The sequence below is a fragment of the Neodiprion lecontei genome, chromosome 4 (assembly GCF_021901455.1).
Source record: "Neodiprion lecontei isolate iyNeoLeco1 chromosome 4, iyNeoLeco1.1, whole genome shotgun sequence".
Lineage (NCBI taxonomy): Eukaryota > Metazoa > Arthropoda > Insecta > Hymenoptera > Diprionidae > Neodiprion > Neodiprion lecontei.
Genome location: NC_060263.1, coordinates 15,498,696 through 15,524,813, shown reverse-complemented (window position 1 = coordinate 15,524,813; position 26,118 = coordinate 15,498,696). Strand labels below are relative to the sequence as shown.

Here is a 26,118-nt window from a genome sequence, read left to right as displayed (position 1 = left end):
ACGAGGATAGACGAGTACCCGGGCGGAAAGCCGGTTGTATTGATTAAAGTGCGTAGGTGCTGACCTACCCCTACCAGACATTTGGCGTCCTTCCACGACCTTCTGCAGCCGTGTCGTCGTCCTACCCCAACCAAACTCGGCGCGGAGCCATTCGGCCCGACAACCCCTAAGCAACCCCCACCCCCACCGACTCCGCCACCCCTCCACGCCCTTCTCCGTCTAGACTCGACCCCCCCCCCTTTCTCTCTCTACCTCGACCCGCCGCCGAACCAGCTAACCCAAGCAAAAACTCACTTTCGCTATTCGTCCTCTGTGTGCCTGTGTATCCTCCTCCTCCTCCTCCTCCTCCTCCTGATTCTGCTCCTGTTCCTCTCGACCCGGAGACCTCCTGACATAAGCCCCCCTCCTCCCGGACTATTCGCCATTTTCCTACTGACGGCTACCTAGTCGTCGTTACACGCTAATCAACCCTCTCAACGTCGGCGACACTCTCGTCCAGAGGTTAAGCCACGCTCTTGTGGTGATACATGCATAGACGTGACGCGCAATACATGTGCATTTTATATATTATACCTACGGTATGAATGCGCGCGAGTGTACGTGCGCAAAAAAAAAAACAATTACGAACGAATCGGATTTTGAGATATTCAATGATCGTCGTTTTATAAATAATAAATTTTAACGGTGAATTTGTTGAATTATTTTCAACGATCACGGTATACGTACGACAATGACGCGTGTTTAGCCGATTGAAAGCACCCAAGTCTTCGCTTTCTCATATACATATGTGTAATGCACATGTGTATTAGGGTGGTTCGTTTTACAACGTTTCATTTTTTTTTTTTAAAGTACTGTTCGAAAAATTTGTGACAAAAAAAAAAAACAACTGTCGTAAAACCTGGAGAAGGTAGGAAAATATTTAGAGGTGGAAGAGTTTAGTTATCGAAAAATTTATAAGAGACCTTTTTTTTTTGTATAAAATTCAGTTACCTATAAAAAATGTCCATCGGACATTCATGTATATTGCCTCGTTACTGAGCTATAAAATTCCGAAATAACCAAGATTATTTTCTAATGTTAATTACATGGAAAATGTATGATTGCGTTCAGGAACCTTTAAATATTAATATTGAGAGCTCGAATTAAAACGGGCGTCTTATTTCCTCTTCCTACAGAAGAAGAAAAAAAAAATACATGATGTTTTTGGATCAGTCTGTTATATATACCAGTTTATTTATCTTGCATCATGGACTAATTAACTTTAATTATTGGTAGAGACCTCTAAATATTTTCCCATCTCCTCCAGGTTTTACGGTAATTTTTTTTTTCAACGTTGATAAATGAAACATTTTTCGACCAGCACCATAAAAAAGAAAAAACGTAAAAAAAACAAGCCACCCTATTCGGACCCCCTGAGCAGTTAATAATTTTTTTCGGCTTTTGAGCACCGTGTAAAAGTTGTTTTGATCTGTCGCGAACAAATTCATCATCGCATATCGCCATTGTTTGAAAATAAAAAAAAATAAAATTTCCGGGCTAGGCGACCTCCTCCATGAAATAGTAGAAAAAACAATATTTTTACTTTCTGAAACTTTTGTAGTATTTGATTTTACCCGTAGTACTCCATTTTCTTTAAAAATCATTTTAAAAACGCTCAATTATAAAACTAGTGAACAAGACATTGTATTTTTTCGCAAATTTTACAAGTTACCCTGTATTAAAAATCAGCCGTTGCATTGAATTTTTTTTTTTTTTTTTAATAATTCGTTTCAATAAACAAACGAAGAAGAAAAAAAAAACCCTGATACATAAGACAGCGAAGAAGCTGCCTTTAATCAGCTAACACGTATCATTATCACATACCTATATATATATATATACATGTATATATAGTATACATTATAAAATGCACATATGGTGTAATCAATATCATTTTATATTCGGTTTCCTTTATCTCTTGGCTTTTTTATCATTCGCTTCTTGATGCTTGCTTTTGTTTTTTTGGTTTTAATTTATCTGTTTCTTTTTTTTTTTTTTTTTAATACATTTACGACACGATTACACGTCTCGCGGCGATGCGGACAATTTCACGCATACGTACATATTGTACCTTATGTTTATTCAATATTACTTCTCGCATATAATAGGATATGAAAACGGCGTACACACACGCACGCACACGTTCACGTGGCTCAGGTCAAACGAGCCATCGACAATTATCTTGCAGGGCAACGTGCAACTCTGACACGGCAGCGTTCGTTCAATTTATTCGGACATCGTTCATTTTTTTTATTTATTTGTTATTCTCTTTCATTACTTTTATCACCATGCATTACAGACCTTTTTGCGCATACGCCTAATTATCAGTCAAAATACAAAGTATTTATATACTTTGATAATTATATTCGAGAATACGTGTACACACATATATATATATATATATATATATGCACTACCGGTGCTACCTCTACGAATATACAAATGTATGTAGGTATGTATAATTTTTCGCCTCACGTTCCGATGCAGGATTGATTCTCATTGTCGGCTATACGGTACAGAATGAGACAAAATTTTAGCGATGAAAAATATTTCCTAAAAACGATTCAATACGTTGTTTCACTCAAAGTTTTACAACGAAGAATATGAATTTGCCACGCAATTGTAAGTTACAAAAATTACATTAATTTAACGGCGTCAATCGTTACAATTATTTTTTTTTCATCTCATATACACTACGGTATACATATTACACGCACGCGTTCGTAAAATTTATAAATTGTTACACTCGTCATACATCTTGTTATATATTATACACGTATAATGTGCCTAATGCGATGTTGGAATTCGACACAATTACGATGACCGAATGATTATTCTTCACCAACCGCAACATCGAAAACCGCGCAAGTCGCGAAAGAAACTTTCGTAAAAAAAAAAAAGAGAAAGAAATAATCTCCACCCCACGAATAAAAATTAAGAACCCAACCTATATTAAGTAACATGCGTGTAAAATTATCAACTTCGAATCATCCCTTAGTTCGGTATTCGTTTGAGCTTCGGGAATATCCTGCATTAATAATTCCGCCTCTCTCTCTCTCTCTCTCTCTCTCCCTCTGCCTATCTTCCTCCCTTTTCGGCGAGACGGTGATAGAAGAACAGCTGTCTAGGTGGGTGGGGTCAGGTTTAGGGGTCGCGGTCGAGGTCGACATCGGTTTCGTCGGTGTGCGTAGTGGGAGTCACGTTATACGTACGCGTCTATATAGGTATAATCCGAGGCGTGCCGAGGTTGGGGCTGGATTGCAGACAGGGCGTGGCCGTCCTTGAACCTGCCTGCTTATCGACCGAAGCCGTCTAATTTCCCGAGCTCCCTCCTCCCTCCTCGCCGGCGTCCCGGCGACGCCGCGTCCTGAACCCCCACCCCCACCCCCTCGACTTCGGTTAAGGTAGGTTAGGCTGGTACTCCCGCCTTCGAATATTACACCCCATCCCCGTCCCCCGTGAGATCGCGAATTGCTGCACTTGTCGAGCAAGGGACATGTTTTGCCGATTGCGGATTGTTGTTGTTTTTTTTTTTTTTTTTACATTTTTCCTCTTCATTCTTTTTTCTTTATTTTATTTCTTATCATTTTTTATTTTATTTTTTTTTTGTTCGAAGACAAAGAGCCGGGGGTAGGAGGAGTCGATGAAAAGGAAATCCTAATTTATCAGTCTATAATTCAGTCGTTTCGAAAAATTTATCATTATCTTTATCATTGCTTGGTTGTACGACAGCAAAGAAATTTAATCAACTGTGGATATATTTTCATCATCGACGCGTCGATTCTGGCAAAATTTTATCGTTTCGAGTACAGACATTTACTTTCTCTGTGTTCGTTGTATTTGTGGATATTAAGGTGTTCGGGGGAAAATAATTTTTTACCGTCAACCTTGGCGTACACTAAAAAGTTAGTTTAGGTCGAAGAAATATTCTGTAAAAATATGAGCGTTCTATTTTATGCGAAAGATAGCGCTCGTTTGATATTTCATCTTTTTTCGACATTTTTTTTTTTTTTTCGAATTTGCGAAGAAACACGTTGTGGCACTTCAATTGTTATTTACTTCCTTACATTTACAATCAAACCCGAAGATCACCATCCATAACACAACGATATATCAACCGGGAATCTTATTCTCCTCAATTAAAAGTTCATATTATATTGTAACTATTTTACGAGATTGAATTAACAATGGAAAGATGGTCAGACACGCTTCTCAAACATTAACTGGAGACTTTAATATTACAAGTGTGGGTCCTCTTAGCGACTTAAATTGATATTGTTATTGATGTTAGAAATAAAAAAATCTATAAATGTGAAAAATTAACTGAACGGGATCTTCCACATAATTGTAGAACTCTCATCTTTTACCAAAACCTTTCTTTTATCCCGAACAAACTTTTTAGGGGATGTCATGGTGAAATTTTGTGAATAATTTTTTTCTAAAACACCCTACTATACATATATGCATCGTATAGAAGGCAAGTTTGCAGATTAATAATGTTACTTTTGTCATTTATATTACACATATTTGATTCGATCATTGCCGTCTGATTTCAATCTTTCGCATATATACAATACATATATATATATATATATATATATATATATATATATATATATATATATGTATGTATATAACAAGTTAATTTATATATTAAAATATTATTGCATCTCTTTTTTGTTTCTCTTTCTGCACCTGTATCCCACAATTGCAATGACAATAACAATAAATTCTATCTATCTACTTGCCTATCTGAATCTTTTGCCGATTTACTTCGCGGTCAGTTATCGCCAGAGAATAAAAAAACAACTTCTATACAAAATACGTTATTCGTTTCTGATCGAAAACGGAAAAATATTGAACATATCGAAGACCTATTAAAACACATTCACGAAATATAAATTGTAATCTCAATAAAAACAAGAGTCGTAGAATGAATGTAAAAGCTTTATATATATATATATATATTCATACGTCGTATGTATAAATATAGAACACGCGACACATGTAAAAGCTAAAATTTACCCAAACTCCGCGAAATGAATACGAAAATAAAGAGAAGAAGAAAAAAAGTAACTCGCTGATGATTCTAAAGTTTTCTGCAATGCTTGTGCGCTAAAACATTGAATCTGCCCCTTGATAATTGGGAAATGATTCGATTTTTCATACAAAAAGTGAATACGAGCACTTAAATAATAATTAGTTTTGAAAATCGTTCTCTCTACGTAAGATCATGTAATTGGAACAATATTCCTACGTAAATTACCTGAAATAATTCTAGATTCTACTATATCGGTTGATTATAAATTTCAATATAATACAGTTGAAAAAATCTCTCGTCTTTTGGCAAAGACGGAAGAAAAAAAAAGAAAAATGAAATGCAAAAAGTAAAACGTGTCTGTCTCTCTCTCTCTCTCTCTCTCCTTCTCGCCCTCTCGCCGCCGCGACGTATGACGGACAAGGGCGCGGCGAAGGTGAAAGCGAGGGTTTCGTTCGATCGGGTCTCGATATCCTGGGGGTTGGGAAAGTCGTTGGGGGCGGGGGCGTCTCGACCGGACGGAAAGACAAGGATGCGAAGAGGTCGCCGCCTCCTCCAGGAACCTCGAAACGACGAGGAACTCGACGTATAGTCAATGATATTACCGCACAGAGAGAATAAAAGAGCAGATTTTACCCAAAACCGCGCGAAAAGAGTGACGCGTCAAGATTTTTGGTAAAGAAAACTATTAACTATTTTTTTGCTATAAATGTATCAGATTTTCATCTGGTTTTCAGTTGTTTTTAAAGTAAATTCTGCACTTTACGAAATATATTTTACCAAAAAATCTAACGTACCCCTCTTTTCCTAGAGAATTTTCCGTAAAATCATCTCTGTTATTCTCTCCGTGCACTGATTGGAAAGAAGTTTATTCAATTTGACTAAGAACATTCGACAACTCGATGCAAACTGATTAAATAGCATCGCTATATGTAGGTACAGTCTAATAGATAGTATATTTGCTATACAGATTGAAGGAATTTTATTCTATAAACTTTGACTGTACATTTGTATCGGATAAAAAATTTGTTTCCCGTTTCGTGCAAAGAGCTGAGAATTTCTTTTTCCACGAAAATTAAAGAAACAATTCATTGTCTCTATGCAGCTGCCTGCAGTGTTTTCTTTGGTGTTCATCTTTTTTTTTTTCACATTCTTTTTTTCAACCAAACATTCCTATACGCATGAAAAATGTATGTGTACAATATCACGGTTATATTACATGATAACGTCTCACCGCGGTGCAGTTAGTTAATTATAGACGTAAAAAATCTCGATCTATCCGCAGATCCGTCTATCCATCCGTCTATCTATGTATCTATCTATCTATCTATCTAGATATCGGTCTATATATCTATCTGCCTGTCGATACGTCATTCTATCTATCTATCTGTCTGTCGATCCGTCTATCTATCTATCAATCTATCTATCTATCTATCTATCAATCTATCTATCCATCTATCTACCTATCTATCTATATATCTGTTTATATATCTATCTGCCTGTCGATCCGTCTATCTATCTATCTATCTGTCTATCTATCTATCTATCGATCTATCTATCTATCTATATATTTGTCTATATATCTATCTGCCTGTCGATCCGTCTATCTATCTATCAATCTATCTATCTATCTATCTACCTATCTATCTATATATCTGTTTATATATCTATTTGCCTGTCGATCCATCTATCTATCTATCTATCTATCTATCTATCTGTCTATCTATCGATCTATCTATCTATCTATATATCTGTCTAAATATCTGTCTATATATCTATCTGCCTGTCGATCTGTCTATCTATCTATCTATTTACCTATCTATCTATCTATCTATATATCTGTTTATATATCTATCTGCCTATCGATCCATCTATCTATCTATCTATCTGTCTATCCATCTATCTATTTATCTATCTATATATCTATCTGCCTGTCGATCCGTCTATCTATCTACCTATGTATCTATCTATCTACCTATCTATCTGTCTATATATCTATCTATCTGTCTGTCGATACGTCTATCTATCTATCTATCTATCTATCTATCTATCTATCTATCTATAGTACACCACATGGCTGTAGTATATCTCGCAGCTAGCGTAATTGTTCCAGGACGTCCCGGTTTTCGGTGCGAATTTCTCGAGACGCTTGGGGGGGGGGTCACGTCGCGTAATAAGGTGCGCGCGATCGACGCGACGCGGAGTTTCGGGTTTTGGGAGTTTTTCGGGGTTTGGGGGTTAGGGAAGGTTATATGTATTACGATTCGGGCGGACGCGTAGCCATGGAGACTGCCGGGTTTGCGGCTACGGCGCTCGATAGGTTCTACACACGTACATTCATACGTATATAGATGTATTAATATACACACGCGCACGTTTGTACATACAATTTACTGCATAGATACGCCTGGAGCTTGACGGTCAAGGTTATACGCCTTCGTACACCCGAATTAAACGACGTCGAGGAGAGGATCTGTGTCTTAAATAATAATGGACGACTCTCCTCGAAGGGTTTCCTTCTCGTACCTCAAAAGCACGGCGCGCTGTTTAACTGCGCGGGTAGCGGGAGTCGCTGATTTTTCCGTTATACATACATAATATAGGTACATATGATACAAGGTATACCTGGGCCGCCGGCCGTGGAAAACTCTTGTTTCCATGCGGGTTTCACTCTCATCCTGCCGCCCTTACTTTCCTGCCCGCCTGACTTATTCATCGAATCCGCGAATCGCGAACGAACTCAATATTATAATAACAGACAAGTTTCGTTAAAAACCGTATTTTCCAGATCTGGCAATTTAATATATGCATATTATACACATACCTACATTATACATACACGTGTATATTATGTATTTTTGATCACAACGACTATTAGACGTATCACATGTTATTGTTATAAGAAATTCAATCCTTCAATACAATCGTTGACTGGTGGGTCAGTGGTACAACAACAACGACAACAACGATAATAGTAATAATAATAATAACAATAACAACAACAACAACAACAACAATAATAATAATAATAATAGATATACAGTAAATTTCAATGCAGGTATAATATAAATATAACACGCATTGGGTCGTCGGTGCGTATGCGCGCGGCGTGTGTAATTCGGACCGTGTAAATGCATACACGAGGTTATACGTATATACGGTTATATGTACAATTGCATACACCAGATAGGACAGAAAGTGCGCGCCACCGACGGAGACTTTCGTTCAAAATGTGTTTCCTGAGAAACGGATACACGCGTATGTATAACATCGTACATGTAACGATAATAATTTTTTATAACAGCTAGGTCCGAAAATATTTCATCGGCACTACCGATACGTTATTATATATAACGTAGAATTATAACTGTATAATATAATTGTACGTATAGATGAATTCGACCAACGCATTTTACAATTGTTAATGTCTGTAACATCAGACTTTCATTACCGTATACTTTGTATACATAAATATTAAATTATACATTATATTAGTATATCCTCGCAACGCCTTACTACCTATACCTATATGTATACATACATACACATGAAACAGCATTATCAGTGAAATTAAACGTATAAAACGCGGTTACGTTTCAACTGCACGTCATCGATGTCGTTACTCATTTCCACTCTTGAATCATCACTTCATCGAATCGATGATTCTTTGAAAACCTTTCTATTTGTTTATTTATTGGGTTTTATTTTTTTAATTCTCGCTATTTTATTCTCAATATCCGTATCTATGTTACAGACGATACCGTTTCAACGTTCGTCTCAAACGTTGTTCCTTTCGAATGCATTTATCATATTATTAATTATCCCTACGTATATAAATCGAAGTAGTGTGCCGATTACTTTCCGTTAGAAAATCGTGATACACAGCGTTATTCATACCGCGTAATTTACACCGACCTAATATTGTCACCCTTGCGTATATATTATTTATAATACTATACCTAGGTATTATATGATAAATCAAATTATCTCACCGTAAATACTTATCCTTCGATTGTATTCGTACGATCCGATCGAGCCTTTGTCTCGTAATCCGAAAATGAAACAATACCCGACTAAACATATACCATAGGAAAAAGTAACAGGAAACGAAGAAGAAAAAATGCCCAGTTAGACTAAACTCAATTGTAAATTCCACTCAAAGTAAAAGAAAACGAAAACATACACGCGGAGGAGAAATCAATGAGAACGGAAACTTTCGTGAGAGGAGAAGAAGAAGAACAAGAAAAAAAACCTGCAGGAAACATACCACTGGGAAATACATTAAAAATCGAACCTCACAAAATTGTACAAGCTTGCAAATTATTTAATACATGCTTAGTCGTTATTAAATATATATATATATAAAGCGTTAGGTGTTACATACTCATGTTATATGTCATGTTATAATCGCGTTGTTTTAATCTTGTAAGATATCTGGGTACTGTAGCGTACATACCATATATAATATATACATTTATATGTAGATATATAAAGTTCGTCCGTCTCCGGGGTTGCATATGTGTGGTTTAATTTGGGGTGTGGGGTGTTTTCCGCAGCCGCCGCCACCCCCGCGAAATCGTAAAGACAGAGCTGCTGGCGGTGGGGAATTCCGACCGTGACCTTGGCGCAGGGGTTATTGAGCGCTGGGGGACTTTCACTGCTTTCTCCCCGCGCGCGCCGTGAGTCTAGACGCTTTCCTACCCCCTCCCCTGCCCCACCTCGCGTATAAACCCGTCCGCGAAGCGGCGGCAGCCTCGCTTATGCTGCGTCGCATCGAGCAACCCCGACGGCCCCGTCGGTGGTTGAAAGATAAAAAATAATGAAAAGAAATAAAAAAAAAAAAACAAAAAAAGGCGCTGCGAAGACTAGGGGATGGGGGTGGCGCAGTTGTTGTAATACAGTCGACGTCTGGGTCAAAATCCCCACCTACGACATAGGAAAGGGGGGGGGGGGGGGGGGGGATGGTGATGCGAAAATTCCGTGCTCGCCGCGCGACCGGAAAGCTGCGGGTCGTTACATGGAATTCGAAGACGAAAATAGAGAGAGAGAGAGAGAGAGAGAGAGAGAGAGAGAGTGAGAGAAAGAAAGGGGGAAAGAGGGAAGGACAATCGCCTAGACCTTCTCGTTGATCCGCTGTTATATATGCGTGTATATTCTTTTCCATCTTTTTTTTTTTTTTGTTTTGTCGCACCACCATTTTCCAGGTTAAATTTTAATGTTCGTGCCGAGTTGCAGAACAAAACGATTTTTCGTCACGGACATATTATATGGGTCGAACTATAAAACGGATAGCTGCTCAAAATCGATACAATATTGTTTTCATAATTGCAATTGAATTTCGGAGGAAAAAAAAAAAAAAAAAGAGGGGGCGGGGGGGGAGAGAGACAGAGTAAGAGGAGTTACGGATACATCATCAGAACAGTACGGTAAGAAAAAAATAAAAACGTCTGTAAGAAAGTAATTAAATAAACGGGCAAATCGATGCGCGTCCAGGTCGCACAAAACGTTCGAAAGGGTACCGGTGGACAGAAGGAAGTAAAAAAAAAAAAAATTAATTTTTTCCGGAGAATTGAAGTGAAAGCCCTGCAAAACTTTTCAATATCAAACGGCGCGACTGCGATCCGCGGGCCTTGCAATTTTGCACGGGAATAACTAGAGTATAATGAAGTACAAAAAGAAAAAAAAAAAAAAAAAATGTAAATTTGTCAAAAGGGGATGAAAAAATTTGATAAAACCCAGTGAAAAATGACGACTGTATTCAGAGTCTGCGTACATTCATACACGCGTAAATGTACACACGATACACACACACACACACACACATATGTAGGTATTATTCGGGGGTGCGTTGCTCGGCTAAAAATTTCCCACCGCCGCCAATCGATCGATGGTCCGCCCCAGACGACCTTCCCACCCCCGCCTCCGCGGCTGCTCCCAGGCGTAATAAACCGGGAGGCGGAGGCGGCGTCGCGACGCGTCCTCGTCCTCGTCCTCGTCCTTGTCCTCGGTGTTTCTTCCTTCCCACACTGCCCTACCTCACTCTCTCCGGTCGGCGGCTCTGACGAAGCCCCTGCCGCCGCTTTTCCTACCCTCCCACCCCGCCACCCTTGTCCGTCTGCTACAAGCCGCTGTACAAAAAAGCCATTTCTCAATTTTCCCGTGAAAATCTGTGTATGTATGGATGTACGTGTACGCGCGTATACGTTGTATAATATACATACATGTATGTATAATGTGTGTATTATATATATACACATATTCAAACACCTGGCTAGACGGCACTGCGGCTGTAGTATAGTTTACGGTATATGGTATAGTTATATATTAATTTGGAAAAATTTATTTTCATTTTTTTTTTTTTTCAAATATAATCTTCCAACCCTCCGTCACTTTTGTGGAATGGACAGTGTTCACGGTTTTCAACCAGAAACTTGCGAGACATGGAGAAAACAACAGAGGATCTTCGAATAATGGTATAAAGTAAAAATATAGAATCGTCAGAATTTTGCTGTATTGTTCTTGTTGTGATTACTCGGGACTCCATGTGTCGGGGCTTTCTACATTTTGAAAACTCTGTAAAATGTAACATTGCGCATTTTGTGAAATTCGATATTGTGACCCTCTATTATCCGATATTTCTACATTTTTGCCACCACCCAGCGTTAATTTTTTTTTTCTTCCGCTGTGTTTCGTTGTCACATTGTATGCGTTATTTCTGTTTTAATTTTTTTTTTTCAAAATTTTTTTTTTTCCCCATCTCGGACACTCATTGCTCCACACTTAACACGTAAAAAGACGTATTATTATCAAGTTTAAGTTTGTCACGTTAATGTCAAGTTTCATACAAGTACATATATCTGAAAAATATACGATTTCATATATCAACGATTAATCTTGTTCAAATTCATTATTACACGTTATATACATATATATGCATACAAATATATTTATATTTTATATTCCACACAACGTTGTAGAACGCTCATCTTTTCACACAATCCTTCTTTTAATCCGAACAAACTTTTTAAGGGATATCACGGTGAAAAATCACAAATTATTTCTTTTCGAAACACCCCGGTACAGTATATAATAAAAGCATAAAATTATTATCCACGTCACGAGCTTCGATCTACGCGACCGCGGAATTACCAAAGAGACGACTTGATTTGCCTATTATAATAATTTTCCATCGAATTATTGTCATTATTATTATGATTATTATTATTATTATTATTACGGCTGTTCTATCCCCCCCACCCCCTCCCACCCAACCGTCACGATGCTATTACCCTTCTGAATTTTTCATCGTCCCTCTTCTTCCATACGACCGGCATGCATTTCGCTACCGCAACGCCGTCGTATTTGAAAGTCGGTATATGCACGAAGGTTGTTTTAATGTATTCGCACACACACGCAAGCAACATATAACGAATATGAAGCGTGGACTGTGCAGGTATATATAATAATAGATAGATAGATGGATAGAAGAACGAGGGAGTGAAGCTGCCTGCATGAGCAGCCGATTTGTCGAATTATCATGTCTGAGTAGCGAATATGTGTGTTCTTTTTTTTCCCCCTCCCTGCGGCTCCGTAATTACTCTTTCTTCCTTCTCTTCTTGCTTTCGTTATTTCTTCTTCGTTCGCCTTTACCAAGGTTTTTCCCGTTTTCTCTATCACGTGCATAATATCGCGTATTAAGGAAATTAATTATTTCACATGGTATTTAAGGCGTATTACGTTCGTAGAGATATGATGTGTAATAACGATTGACCGCCTACCGCGGGTCACCGAAGTTCATGTTATCTAATGTCAGAGAATTTATTTTCAGAACTACCCCGCAGATAGTACCTCCCGCCCACCCTTGAATGTTACAACAACGCTCTACAAACAATAATATAAAATAAATTTGATTGCCGAGACGGGTGAAAAATCAACAGAGACGAAAATTGTTATACCCCGATGTTTTTTGACAAAAATTCATCGGAGGATTGTTACTAATTTTTCTATCCATAAAAAAAAAACGAGTTAAATTAAGCTATAGTCAATTAATATTTATAGTACGCATATACATTCATTTCCATTATTTTATACCTGAATATATATAAGCTGTGTGGAGTTATGCCATAATTGAACAACCCCCCGTAATTACGAATAGCCTATTGAAGTATGTTTCATCATTTTATTATATATATTGCCCGAAATGATAATATATTACATATTATCATCACATAATATATAACGCTAGGGGGTTGAACGAAAATATCTAAATACTGCGCAATCGATTTTCAATATCAACGTTATGCAACTAATTGGTTTTCCATAGAATTTACGAATATCTCGAATCCGTAACGGTTCGACCGTTATGGTGACGTTAAATTGTTATTTTCGTACATATCGAAGAAGAAAATACGCTTCGTGGGTATAAATTTAAAAAATCAGTCTGGTATAATACGTTCGAAATTTTATCTTTTAATCGAGAAAATAATTTTGAAGTAGGTATATAGCGTTGACGGTTTTGTAAACCAACCTGAGATCCTGTTTATTAAGGACTTTTTCAGGTTGTTCAGACAGACCTTTTACATATGTTACCATGGGGTTAGTTTTAAATTCCGGTAAATTATTCATTCAAAATCCCTCAAATTTTTTAGAGTCGTATAATTTGTCCGCTGATATCGATTGATTATCATAATCTAAATTTCACTGGAAGAAATTTTTCGTCGTATATTTTCTACTCATTTAATAAACGAGAAAACTCGACATTAACGAAATTCCACCGGAGTCCCGCCTTAAAGATACTCGCGCCATTATTTCAAACTGCAATCATTGTTCTTACATCGATTCGACTGGATCGACATCGTATTTTTTTTTTTTATCTAACGTACGCTCAAGAGTGTATTAATGAACGAAAAATCAAAGGTACAAAAATATAATTTTATATAGTAGGTACACGTACAATTGTACACGGAATCGTAACAATTTAGTTCCTTGAAAGGAAAACTATTTTCCATATATAAGAGAAATGAAAAACCACGTGCGCGTTTAGCGTTTCGTTATAATTACTACTAGCCGTGATCGTGACTATACATATAATGCAGGAAGTGCCTGACCTACATGTATTCCCTCTCTATAGAGATTAGCGAGTAATTCGCAGGCATGAAATGTGGGTCAAGATATCGCTCGTCGGCGCTTAATTGCCGACGTTGCCTGTATCGTGAAAAAATAAAAAATAAAAAAATAAGAAAGAAAATTGCGTCGGGGCAAGAAAAAGGAACGAGCTTCTGCTTCTTCCGCTGCGAAAATTCGCCGCTACATGTGTTTAAACACATACCTCTACTATGTACGGAAACAAAAACGTTCGCGGAAATTTTTAGCAAACGAAAGAATGAGACGAGTGATAGGAAGAAAAAAAGGAAGAAGGAAAATAAAAATTGTAACGTATCACGCGCCGGCGACGACTCGAGCGTCTTTTACTTCGCGATTGTTCGCGAATTCCTCGCTGATTGTGCAGAGAGCTGTTGCGTCACTTTTTTTGCGTTATAGGTGGGTGTCGTCGGTCGACCCGATCGAAAGAATATAGACGTAATAATGATTGTCCGAAATGATCGATTCAATCCCCATTTCGGATCGATGATAAACGAATGAAAATCAGGTCTGGATCATAATTTTGAAGAGGATAAACTCTACTGTATTGAAATTGGGAACGTCACAAATTACGTGACGAAAGTTCGATAGGCTTACGGAAATAACGTGATTTTTCAACTTTGGAATTTTACCAGCTTTTAAGGAGCTGCGGGTTTGCAAAATGTAAGCATACGACGTACAATGTCATCCGCATCGCGCGCGAATTTCAAATTAAAAATATTACTCAAATTTGCCAGATTTTCCCATACGGATTATACATTTTGTCTAACTTGAACAAAAATGTGAAATAAAAAAGAAAGAAAGAAACAATGTGATCAACCGATGTACAAATTATATAATTTCGTGTATTTTCAAAGTCCTTTTTACTGTCTACCCAAAATAGGGACCACCCTAATTCAAACTGAATGTCTAATTTCGAAACTATTTCGTATTTTCTTGCAGTTTTGATAAAACAGAGTGGCAAGCCTGAATTTAAAATTATTCGAATGTGACGACGCAATTTTTCACAATTTGTATTTACAGACATACACGTTAGGGTGGGCCAAAAAAATCGACTATTGTTTTTTTTTCACTTCATACTCCGAAAACTTGGTTGGTAGAGAACCTCAAAAACATTCTCTCCGAGTATGAGCTCTTAATTTTAATAGGAAGGTCCTCCGCCTCGCAGTTTTCTATTTTTTTCTTACGGTGAGGAAGAAAAATACACATCTCGGTATCTACTATTTATAAAAAAAAAATCGTCTCATATTTTCGTGGGAAATTGAATTCTCTACAAAAAAGGTTTCTTACAATTTCTTTGTATACCTCACTGTTCAGAAGTTATTGAAGGTTAAAGTTTGATCATTTTAAGGAAGATGTCTTTTTTTTTATGAATTTTATAACTCTTCAACAAAATGTCATTATAATACGCGCAACTTATGGTTAGGTCGGAAATTTACTGCTCTACAATAATGGTCTCTTATGATTAGTCGATTAAATTAACCGTTCAGAAGATATTCACCGTCAAACTTCAATGCGCACTATTTTTAACAGTTTTTTGTTAATAATACAAACAATTTCAATTTAATTCACGAATTCTGGGAAAATTTGTACAAATTTTACAAATCTGTTTACCCGACGAGCAAAGGTGTGTGAGTGGAAAAAAAGAAACAATGAAAAACATTGAGATAAATGATATTTACCAAAAATTTCCGGAAAAGACACGAGAATTTTTCTGTCTCTCTAGATTGGAGGAACGAAAGGATGAGCGAGCCCGAGTCTGAAGTGAGCGCATACTGAGAATGCGTGCACAGGAAGTCTGTTTCTTGTCACGAACGTGTTGCCGCGATATTCAAGCAGCGTCAGCAGCCGTCTGTTTATCCCTTATTTCGCCCCTTCGACTCTTGCAGTGTTTTAACACATATTTATACTAATACGCCAACCGAGACATTCACTCGCTCTCTTTCTCTCTCTCTCTCTCTCTTTCTCTTTCGAGGGTGTGAAAAACCCTCTTATATATACTTGACTTGACTCGAGAAAAATCCTGTTGTTGCTCTTCGGCTTATTTTTTTATTTTTTTTTTTCCTCACTCTCTCTTTTCCTCCTTCTTTTCAAACAGGAAATTCCCCATTATCTATACGTACTTCTTAGTTTCTGCTTCCTCCTCTCTTCGCCCGCCTGTTTCATTTCCTTTTTATCTTTTCACGCACAGATTATCAGCTCGTCCCGCCCAGTTTGCAACTCATCATGTAGACATATTTTTTTTTTCTTCTCCATTTTTAATCGTTCGCCCGGAGTTTCTTATCTCCAAGTATATTGCACATTAATAATAAAACCAAGTACACGCATATACACTTTATATGTTATCCCTCTGTCTTGATCCATCTTAGTCTTATCTCGTGTATGTATATATTATTTAGACGCATTGATATATATGAATTATTCCCAACTCCACACATATTTTTTTGCATACATACATCCACTTTTGCAACTTCCTCGTTTTATTCCATATTTATCGATATTAATCTTCTTCAGAATACATAATATGTAATATTTCAAAATAACAAGGAGATAATTATAAGCGTGCAGAGTAATCATGTAATCTTTAATCATATATATGTATGGAGGATTCCATGCCAAATTCGACAAAGTATCGAAAAAAAAATATAGACTTTTTTTCAAGAAGAACAGTCAGTCCACTCCGGTTCAAAGATCAAAAATTTGGACATCTGAAACCTGATTTTTCAGAATTGTCTGACATTATCAAATTGTGTCGATCAATATGGTCGTTTTCAAAAATTGCAGCTAGTTCAAGTTAATTCTAAAAAATTATTTTCTTCGAAAGTCGAAACAATAATATAAAAAGTCGTGAGCCAAATCGGAGAGGTCAGACCGAGATCGATTTCGCACGTAATGCCCCGAGTAAGTATAATTCGGGTGAAAAAATACATGTAATACTTATGTGATAAATAATGACGATTATTAGAGTGCCGATAATCATTTTTCTCTGTAAATATTTGTATTCATTTTCCTTTTCGTTCGTTGTTCAAAGTTTTACCGATGCAACAGTTCGAGGCACGACAACAACGAATTATAAATAATTATATCCGTGTAATAAATGAATTCCAAGAATGCGTATCCAGACAAAAGGGATATTGACGTATGTTCAAAACGATATATATATATATATATAAAGAGAGAGAGAGAGAGAGAGAGAAACGAGAGTGTCGGGCACATTTCGAACGACATGAGCTTAAGAAAGCGGGGGACGGGAATTGAACTTCGTCGAGTATAGCTGGGTAACCTAAATTCGCCCGAATTGGCTTAAAAACTTACATCGACGACGACGGTCGATTTGTTATATACATACATATATATATATTGGTCGTTCCTTCGAAGCGATGCGTATTAAAGGAAATTCTCTTGCTCCGCGATGAGAGAGAGGGAGAGATACAGGTATATAAGTTATAACGTATATAATAGGTTGCGAAATTGTTTACCTGTCGCGATTCACACTGCACGGATAGACGCGCGAATACGAATACATAAGCTCAAGGATAATATGTCTGACTACTTACATTATTGTACGTATACCTTTGTGTATTTTACACCCATCCACGTGTTAAGTTGTGTATGATTAAAAGATGGGGGGGGGGGGGGGGGGGAACTTACGCGTATATGTACAACAAATTTACAAGAAGAAGATCAATAACGGGGAAAAATATTCCTCAAGTATCAAGGAAAACGATTCTCTTTTGTCAAATGTTACTTCGGGTGTTTGCAAAATTTTACTCAGTGTTTCAGTTTCGTTTTCACATAAATTATATAGAATAAAGAAAACGAAAAAGAAACAATTGACAAACCTGTGATTGTAACGCGTAGAATACCCAAATATGATACGTACCTACAAATTGAGCTAATTTAATAAATACGGGAAAATTAGTAAAATTTTACAAATTTGTTTACCCGAAACTCATGAATTAGATTGAAATTGTTTGAATTATTAACAAAAAAACTGATAAAAATAGTATGCATTGAAGTTTGACGGTGAATATCTTCTGAACGGTTAATTTAATCGACTAATCATAACAGACCATTATTGTAGAGCAGTAAATTTCCGACCTAACCATAAGTTGCGCGTATTATAATGACATTTTGTTGAAGAGTTATAAAATTCATAAAAAAAAAGGCATCTACCTTAAAATGATCAAACTTTAACCTTCAATAACTTCTGAACAGTGAGGTATACAAAAAAATTGTAAGAAACCTTTTTTGTAGAGAATTCAATTTCCTACGAAAATACGAGACGATTTTTTTTTTTATAAATAGTAGATACCGAGATGTGTATTTTTCTTCCTCACCGTAAGAAAAAAATAGAAAACTGCGAGGCGGAGGACCTTCCTATTAAAATTAAGAGCTCATACTCGGAGAGAATGTTTTTGAGGTTCTCTACCAACCAAGTTTCCGGAGTATGAAGTGAAAAAAAACAATAGTCGATTTTTTTTGGCCCACCCTAAATATATATATATATATAAACGTAAATATATACAGAGTGAATTCCTAACGATTGCACGTTACGTCGTATGTTAAAATTTAATACGCATGCGTTACAATCCGAGAGTGGCTGTTTTCCAGGGTGACCAACCGTCATAAATTTAGACGACAGTTCACCACGATGTGTGTAACTAAAAAAATCCAGACAGTTGTCGGTACTGAGCACAACCGCCAGCGACAACTGTCAAAATTTTTGATGTCAAGTTTATGACGTTTGCCTCGCTCTGGCGAACAGCCGCTCTCGGATCGTAGCGCGTGCGCATGAAATTTTATCAGACAACGGACCATGGCTGTCCTTAGTAATTCACTCTGTAAATATTATATTTACATACAATTCATTCATTCGATTGCAAAAACAAAAAAAAAAAAACAAAAAATAATGTGAGAAATACGTCACACGATCAGATCGCGATAATACCGATAAACGAAACGAGAATGAAAGAAAGAAAGAAAGAAAGAAAGAAAAAACCAGAAGAATTATTCTTCGAGCTCTAGGGGTGGCGGGTAAGCGTAATGAGTTAAAAAAAAAAAGAAAAATCTCATCGAGTGTAAAAAAAGAATACCTACGCAAGGGAGAAAAAAAAAGTGCGGAAAACCGATGTATGTATAAGATGTATAACGTAACCGCAAAAGTGTGCAGCGATCGACTGACTAGATATTACATGACTGTGAAATAGGTGCAACTTATAAGGTTGAAAATATGATAGGCGCGTACATAGGAGATTCTACGCAAAGTGAGAGAGTGAGAAAGCGAGAGAGACCGAGAGAGAGAGAGAGAGGGAGAGAGTGAGAGAGGGAGAGGGCTCGGTGGATAATAATGGTGTAGGTAGCATGGGAGGTGTTATGCGGGACTGTGGGCAAGGAAGTGGAGGAGGACGAAGAGGAGGTGAAGAAGGTGGAAGGGGGGTTTTTCGAGCGTTGCGGGTTACATGTACGCGGCGCAACAGTTTTAGCCCGAAGTGTTACGTCAGTGAAAGTGTTATGCGAATGTGGGACGAGGATAACCTGTAGCCCCTGTCTCCACGTTCGGTATTACAGGTAGCACGGAGTCTACCTGTATAAGATGCCCAACAACCAGAGGCGAACACTAAGACACGTATTTGCGGTTGTAATACTTTTCTACCTGTGCTATACCTGGTATACAGGAATTTTATATACGTAGCGTTACGCGATAAACGGAGCCTTTTAACTCGCCTCTGATAGGCTGCTGGCTCTTCTCCGCGGAAGGATGTATGCACGCACACGTATACGTGCGCAAGACTCGGTTATGTACGCCAAATATGGAATCGCAGGGATGGGGGAGGGAATGAAAAAAAAACCACACGCAAAAGAGGAAGAAAAACCAAACGAATACCGACGCACCTATACGTGTTATATTAATTTCTATCGTGATTCTGAAATATTATTCTCACATGTTTGTTCTCATCATTCAAATTCGTAACATCGAAACCAATCGGGTATAACGTGATAAAAATATTTTTATACAAGAATACAAGGATTAGGATCGATATGCGTTGTGGCGTAATCGTGAAAATTTTTGAATCTCGATTGAAAATCGTTTGTCCGTTTTAGACAAAAAAAAAAATTTTTTTTTTAAAAAACACGACAAAAAGGAATCAATTTTGCACAAGATTTGACACACGATAATAATGATAATAGTAAGAATGCGAATAATAGGAACGAAAGCAACGTGTTCTTTTTCCTTTCCGATCCGAAACGTGACACGATTTCACACATTATCGTACACATGTATGTTATACCTATGTAGGCAAACGCGAAGCACAGATGTTCGACGACGTTTTTCATCGATCACTCGAGTCTGGGAGAATTGCGATCGTTTTAGTTTGCGATAAAGGAAAATAAGAAGAAAGAATAACAAAGGGAAAAGTCAAAATGAGCCGTTCGTTTACGAAACGAGGTATATCGAAACATTAAAATTGACATCATTGTACGTATATTAAACGAGTATGTGTAATTACAGGGGAAAACTATATGCACAGACAGGTGATTTTTGATTAGTATGTACATTTTTTACTTCATCGTCTTCTTCTTCTCATAACTATTATTGTCATTATTTTTCTTCTTATTTTGACGCGAAATTGCAGATAATTTTGTACGCCTATATGCGTATAATACAGCAGTACATAGATTTCGTCAACAGAAGTGTTTTGCGATTGAAAAAAATGCACCGAGAGAAACCGACGATGTGATATCGATCGATAAAAAAAAAAAAAAAAAAACCGAAACCTCCTTACATGATCATATCGATCGATATAGAAAAATTTTCATTACACGTACCGTTATTTTTATTTATAGTACATAACGAAAAGTACGGCTCCTTAATTGGCGCGATAATATCGCGCACGGTTTCTAGAAGCATGAACCAAGGTCGGCTGGACGTTATAGAGCGAAAAACCGCGATCGATCGTCACCCGCATTTCCAAGAGTCTGCCAATATTCTTATAGTTTAAAACGACCAGCTGTACCTATATTATTAATTGGCCATTCATACGCTTAAGTGTGTAAAATAAAAATGTTATTAAATGAAAATGTAAGTAAGAAAACACAAACAATAAAGGGCGCGGAACTTGGCAGTCTGGCGAGATTCGTTTCGTACGACGATCGCGGTAAATACGCGTGCGTGTAATGATTATAATATCTGCAGGATAATGAGACAACATTTGAGGGCGGAGTGAAAAACGAAGTTGGGGGGGGGGGCCTGAATTCCAGAACAAACCGAGCCAGACAAGTTAAAAAAATCTTAAAAAAAAAGAAAAAAAAAAGAAAAAGAAAAACATACGTTGTACGTATAACGTGACATTTTTCTTTCTCATCCTTTCGCTCGCACGCTCGGTATTCCTACGTAAACGTATTATTTTATGAATACACGCATGCACGTATGTGTGTGTCATAATACGTATGGATGGATTTTAGGATTCCCCAGAGCTCGTGGTATGATAACAGCGCTTTCGAAAACTGCCTTGCATGGCAGTGACGAGGGGCGACAGGTGTAGGGTTTGGAAGAAGAGGTTTGGTTCTATCCTTTATGCGACGTCGCGAGACCCCCGAGGGTTGACGAAAAGAGACAAGATATAATAATGATAAGTTGAGAGAGAAAACAAAAAAAAACATAAAACAAAAAAAAAATCAAAGAAGACACAAAACGAGAGAGAGAGAGAGAGAGAGAGAGAGAGAGAGAGAGAGAGAGAGAGAGAGAGAGAGAGAGAGATTGTAAATGAAAATAAACCGGTAAAAGGGGGAAAAAAACATGGTGAGAGGAAAGAAAAAAAGAAAATCAACACCCTGCCCGTCTCAACTTTTTCGCCCTTCCAGCTTCAAGCATAACATAATAACCCAGATATAGGTACATACGTATATATATATATATATATACATGTGTGTGTGTGTGTGAATCGTATATGTAAGTATGTATGTATATATGCACATAAGCCGCCCGCTGCAGCTTGCATCGGAACACGTGCAGCAGGCACGACTCTCTGCAGGGAGGTTTTCGAAAATATACACAAACGCGATATTTGGATTGTTTATACGATAGACTTCCAGGGCGGCGGACCCTTTGCCGCTTTTTTTTTCATCCCGCCGTCTCGATTGCCTGAGACTGACTCGACTGCAGTCTGTCTGTACAAAGAGTATAAAAGCTTAGCGGCAGCAGCGGCAGCCTGAAAGATGGTCTCAAATGTTTTCTTTTCTCGTCGTTTCGGAAAACGATATTCAAGGTTCAAGTTTTGGCGAAGATTTTTGACATTTTATAACAACATTTTGGGATTACAACTTTTGTATACGAAGCGATCGTTTCACATACCTACGATGCAGCAGCGTTTTATTAAAAACTCACCTTTGTGTACTTTAACACTATTCGCATATATACATGCTGCGGCTACCGCCTATACATATATTTTTTGATAACGCAATATTTGTACAACTTCAGACGTTATATTACACACTAGAAAAGAGGTTGGACGATTTCAAAGAAAAAGAGAAGCACTCCGTACGTACAGAATAAAAGAACGACAAAAAGCAAAGTGCAAATCATTGGAGTAACTATTATACTCATCGATCTCGTCGTACGGTGACTTATTTTTTCTTTTTTAATTATTTTTTATTATTATTTTTTTTTTTTTGGAAAAAATTACATGCCCGTATAACCACCGCAAAGACAGATATCAGATATAATTATAGAAAGAATTTGCACGATGTGATGAGAAATGCGAAGAGAAAAAAAAATAACGAAGAAGAGAGAGAGAGAGGCGGTGCGAGAGAGAAAGAGAGGGAGAGACTTTAACGCGGGTGTCGCAGGGCAGGTTAGAGGTAAATCGGTAAAACCATCAGCCGGGAGTCCCTGACCTGATTGCAGAAAATGTCAACACTTCACTCGCAGCTCGCTGCTGCTGCCGCTACCTTCTGTGTGTAACGCTTTTACGGTAGTCGGATAACCGCCGCAGCCGAGCTAACTATCATATATACGCAATGATCCGTGTCTAGAGTCATTTTTATATCTCTCTCTTTCCCTACCTATATACCAAGAGGATTAATTTCCTTTTCCTATACATGAAATGAAGAAAAAAAAGATAAAAAAAAAAAAAAAACTGGTGTTCAAATACCGCAGTCTAGCGGCAACGACAGATTTCCGGTATCGTAAAACTCCTTCCGGTTGATTTCGAATCGATGTTAAACAAAATCCAATGTTCAAATTGTAACGAAGAAAATAGAATACAAAAAAAAAATTAAATACAAGGCGACATTGATTCCATATTTTACGTTAGTTGCACGTACAAGTTCATTTTTTTCTTTCATCAGCGAAAAATTTCAACTACCTAACCGCTTGCGTCTCGGATGCGAAGGGGAATGGAAGTTGTGCCATCCCGTCGTAATCGTCGAGACAGCTTTCGAGCGTTCCGAAAACGCGCTATTACACGTTTGCGCCGCTACCGCGGTATGTATGTGGCAAGACGAGGAAGACGATTGCTCAACAACTATATAACTATAATATACACCCAAAGAACGCGGCTATATGGCAAGCATGGCGCATGTAATATATAGTTTCGCGCTTCTTCTCTATGTAAATATGTTTATTTTGCACCTTGGATGCGTACACCCCACACCCCGTTTTATGAAATTTTCAACATACTTTAAACGACTTCTCTCTGAATTCAGCTATTATAATACTACCATAATATAATAAATTCGAGAGTGAACATAAAAAATAAAATTACAACCTATATCATAATTCCGATAGATAATTACATTCCTTAAATAAGCGATACAACATTTTGGATAGTTTCGCATTTTTTTTTTTTTCTAAGCGTGTACAAACACCTGTTCTTCCTTTTCCTCTTTCTCGCCGGTTTTTTCCACGACCGGTTTTTTTTCCATCTTGTTTTTGCTTTATTTCTGTCACCGTCTGCAAGAGCGGAGCTATTTTCGTATAACACTTATTAGGGGATTTATGTGAGGGTGCCCGAGGGTTCGCCTCGGCGTAAGCCTGAGGGCAGGTCAAGGGAAAGGGTCGTGCCTTGGCACGGTGTCTGGCTACACGTATGTACACACAAACGATATATGTAATAGCGGTATAGGAAACGAAACGGCAAGTGCATGGTATTCGACCCCAGTGATACGGAGAGACGGAGAGACGGCGAGACAGCGAGACAGCTGGACCCAGCGTGAGAAGGAAGAAGAAAGACCCCCTTCGAAAGAGAAGAGAACGAGTACATAAAGTGTTAACAAAGGTGAAAATGTATACAGAGATTTCCGGGGAAACTCGCCGTCAACCAAATGTTTTTTGGGTACGGGGGGGAGCGCACGGGGGGCAAAAACAAGAGAAAGAGGTAGAGGTTTTACATATTTAATATCATAGAGAGATAAGCGATAAGCGGGGTTATACGCAGACAATAATAATTATTGACAAGTCTATGTAATAGGAAGCTCAAATCTTATCGCTTGTATAATTTTTGATGAATAGATTATACAAATGTTACTTCTTCGACGATTGTTGTAGTTGAATTTTTACACACACAACATTGGATATCTCACATGGATATACAATATGCATGTAACATGTGTTGTAGCATTGTTAAAAGCATGTACATACATGTGTATGCATACGAATGACGGGAGTAACGAGGAATCGATTGAACAATACAGAGAAAAATCCCGTACAAAGAATTAAACCGAATACGGCCAATCGAAAATCCCCTCGGACGAATACAGACTACAAAAAGGGAAGCGGCAGAACTCCAAGTATGTAACGCGAATCGTTTATACCTCTACACGGTGTGCAGGCTATATTATACCGATGCCATAAGCTTATAACACCGAGAGCGCGTTACGACACGGTTGTAAATTACAAGAATTGGGCCACGCATATATTGCCGCCGTGCTGCCGTGTCTTTCATCGCACGTTATAATGTACACGTTGGTCCGGTTACGTATGTTCCGTAAGTATTGCCCCGCGCCTACGTGTGCGTTTGTGTACGCTTGGTATTAACCATTCGCCTACAGCGACAGCAACAGCGACTGCGGCAATAGAAATGGGTACATAGTAGAAGGAATAACAGCAATAGAATAAAAAAAAAATGTTAGACTTCACAGCGTTCACCAAGCGCAGCAAGAATTATACATGTGGTGTATATATCTTTCAAGTACACGGAACGCGTCTGTACGCAATTATTATTGCTAACGCGGATGTGTGGTCGCAATTCAAGCGCGCATGAGGGGCCTTGGCCGGTTTTCCCTTTCGAAGTTTCGAATCAACCGTATGTAAAACCGCGCTATACCTATGTATGCTTCAATCGAGCCGTACGGTACCGCTACTTTGCACTGCGACTGTCGCGGCAGGCCAACCGTCAACGGCAATCTGCTCAACGATTTCACGATCAGTAGTAAGCCGATTACAGTTTAACGCAGGTATTTTCTTTTACCCACCGACAAATGTGAGTTTAGCAGAAAGTAACTCGATCGGTATGAACACCGTCGATAATACAGAAGGATAACCCACTCGTCGCTGGTATTGACGAGTTCTCGTTACGGGCGAAGGGTAGGCGGTACTCTCGACCGAGCGTCGATAACGCAGAGATCAAATGGTAACAATAATGAATTAGTTCCTACCTTTACTCGTCTCGGGTTGTATGTTCTCAGTTTTTATCTCTGCTCTCGCCGCGTGCGCTATGGGGGTCGGTAAGCTCTGCGAAGTGGGTGCTGCCAGTTTTTCTAACAAAATAAAAATTAAAATTAAAATAAATAAATAAAACTAAGAAACAGAAATAAGTAAATATATCTCAATAGTCAAAACTGTACGAACTGAGAAAAATAGTAAAAATATTAATAAACAAATAAACTGTAACGATATA

At 37.9% G+C, this 26,118-nt stretch overlaps 1 protein-coding gene across 4 annotated transcripts in view; it reads right to left on the bottom strand.

Moving 5' to 3' along the window:
* LOC107224310 (ecdysone-induced protein 74EF) overlaps positions 1 to 26,118 on the bottom strand; it is a 123,704-nt gene that overhangs the window by 55,976 nt on the left and 41,610 nt on the right. For all 4 annotated transcript variants that reach the window (XM_046736702.1, XM_046736703.1, XM_046736701.1 and 1 more), the window contains one exon: positions 25,877 to 25,978. In XM_046736702.1, coding sequence (XP_046592658.1) covers positions 25,877 to 25,978 — 102 coding nt within the window. The remainder of the gene's footprint in view (positions 1 to 25,876; positions 25,979 to 26,118) is intronic.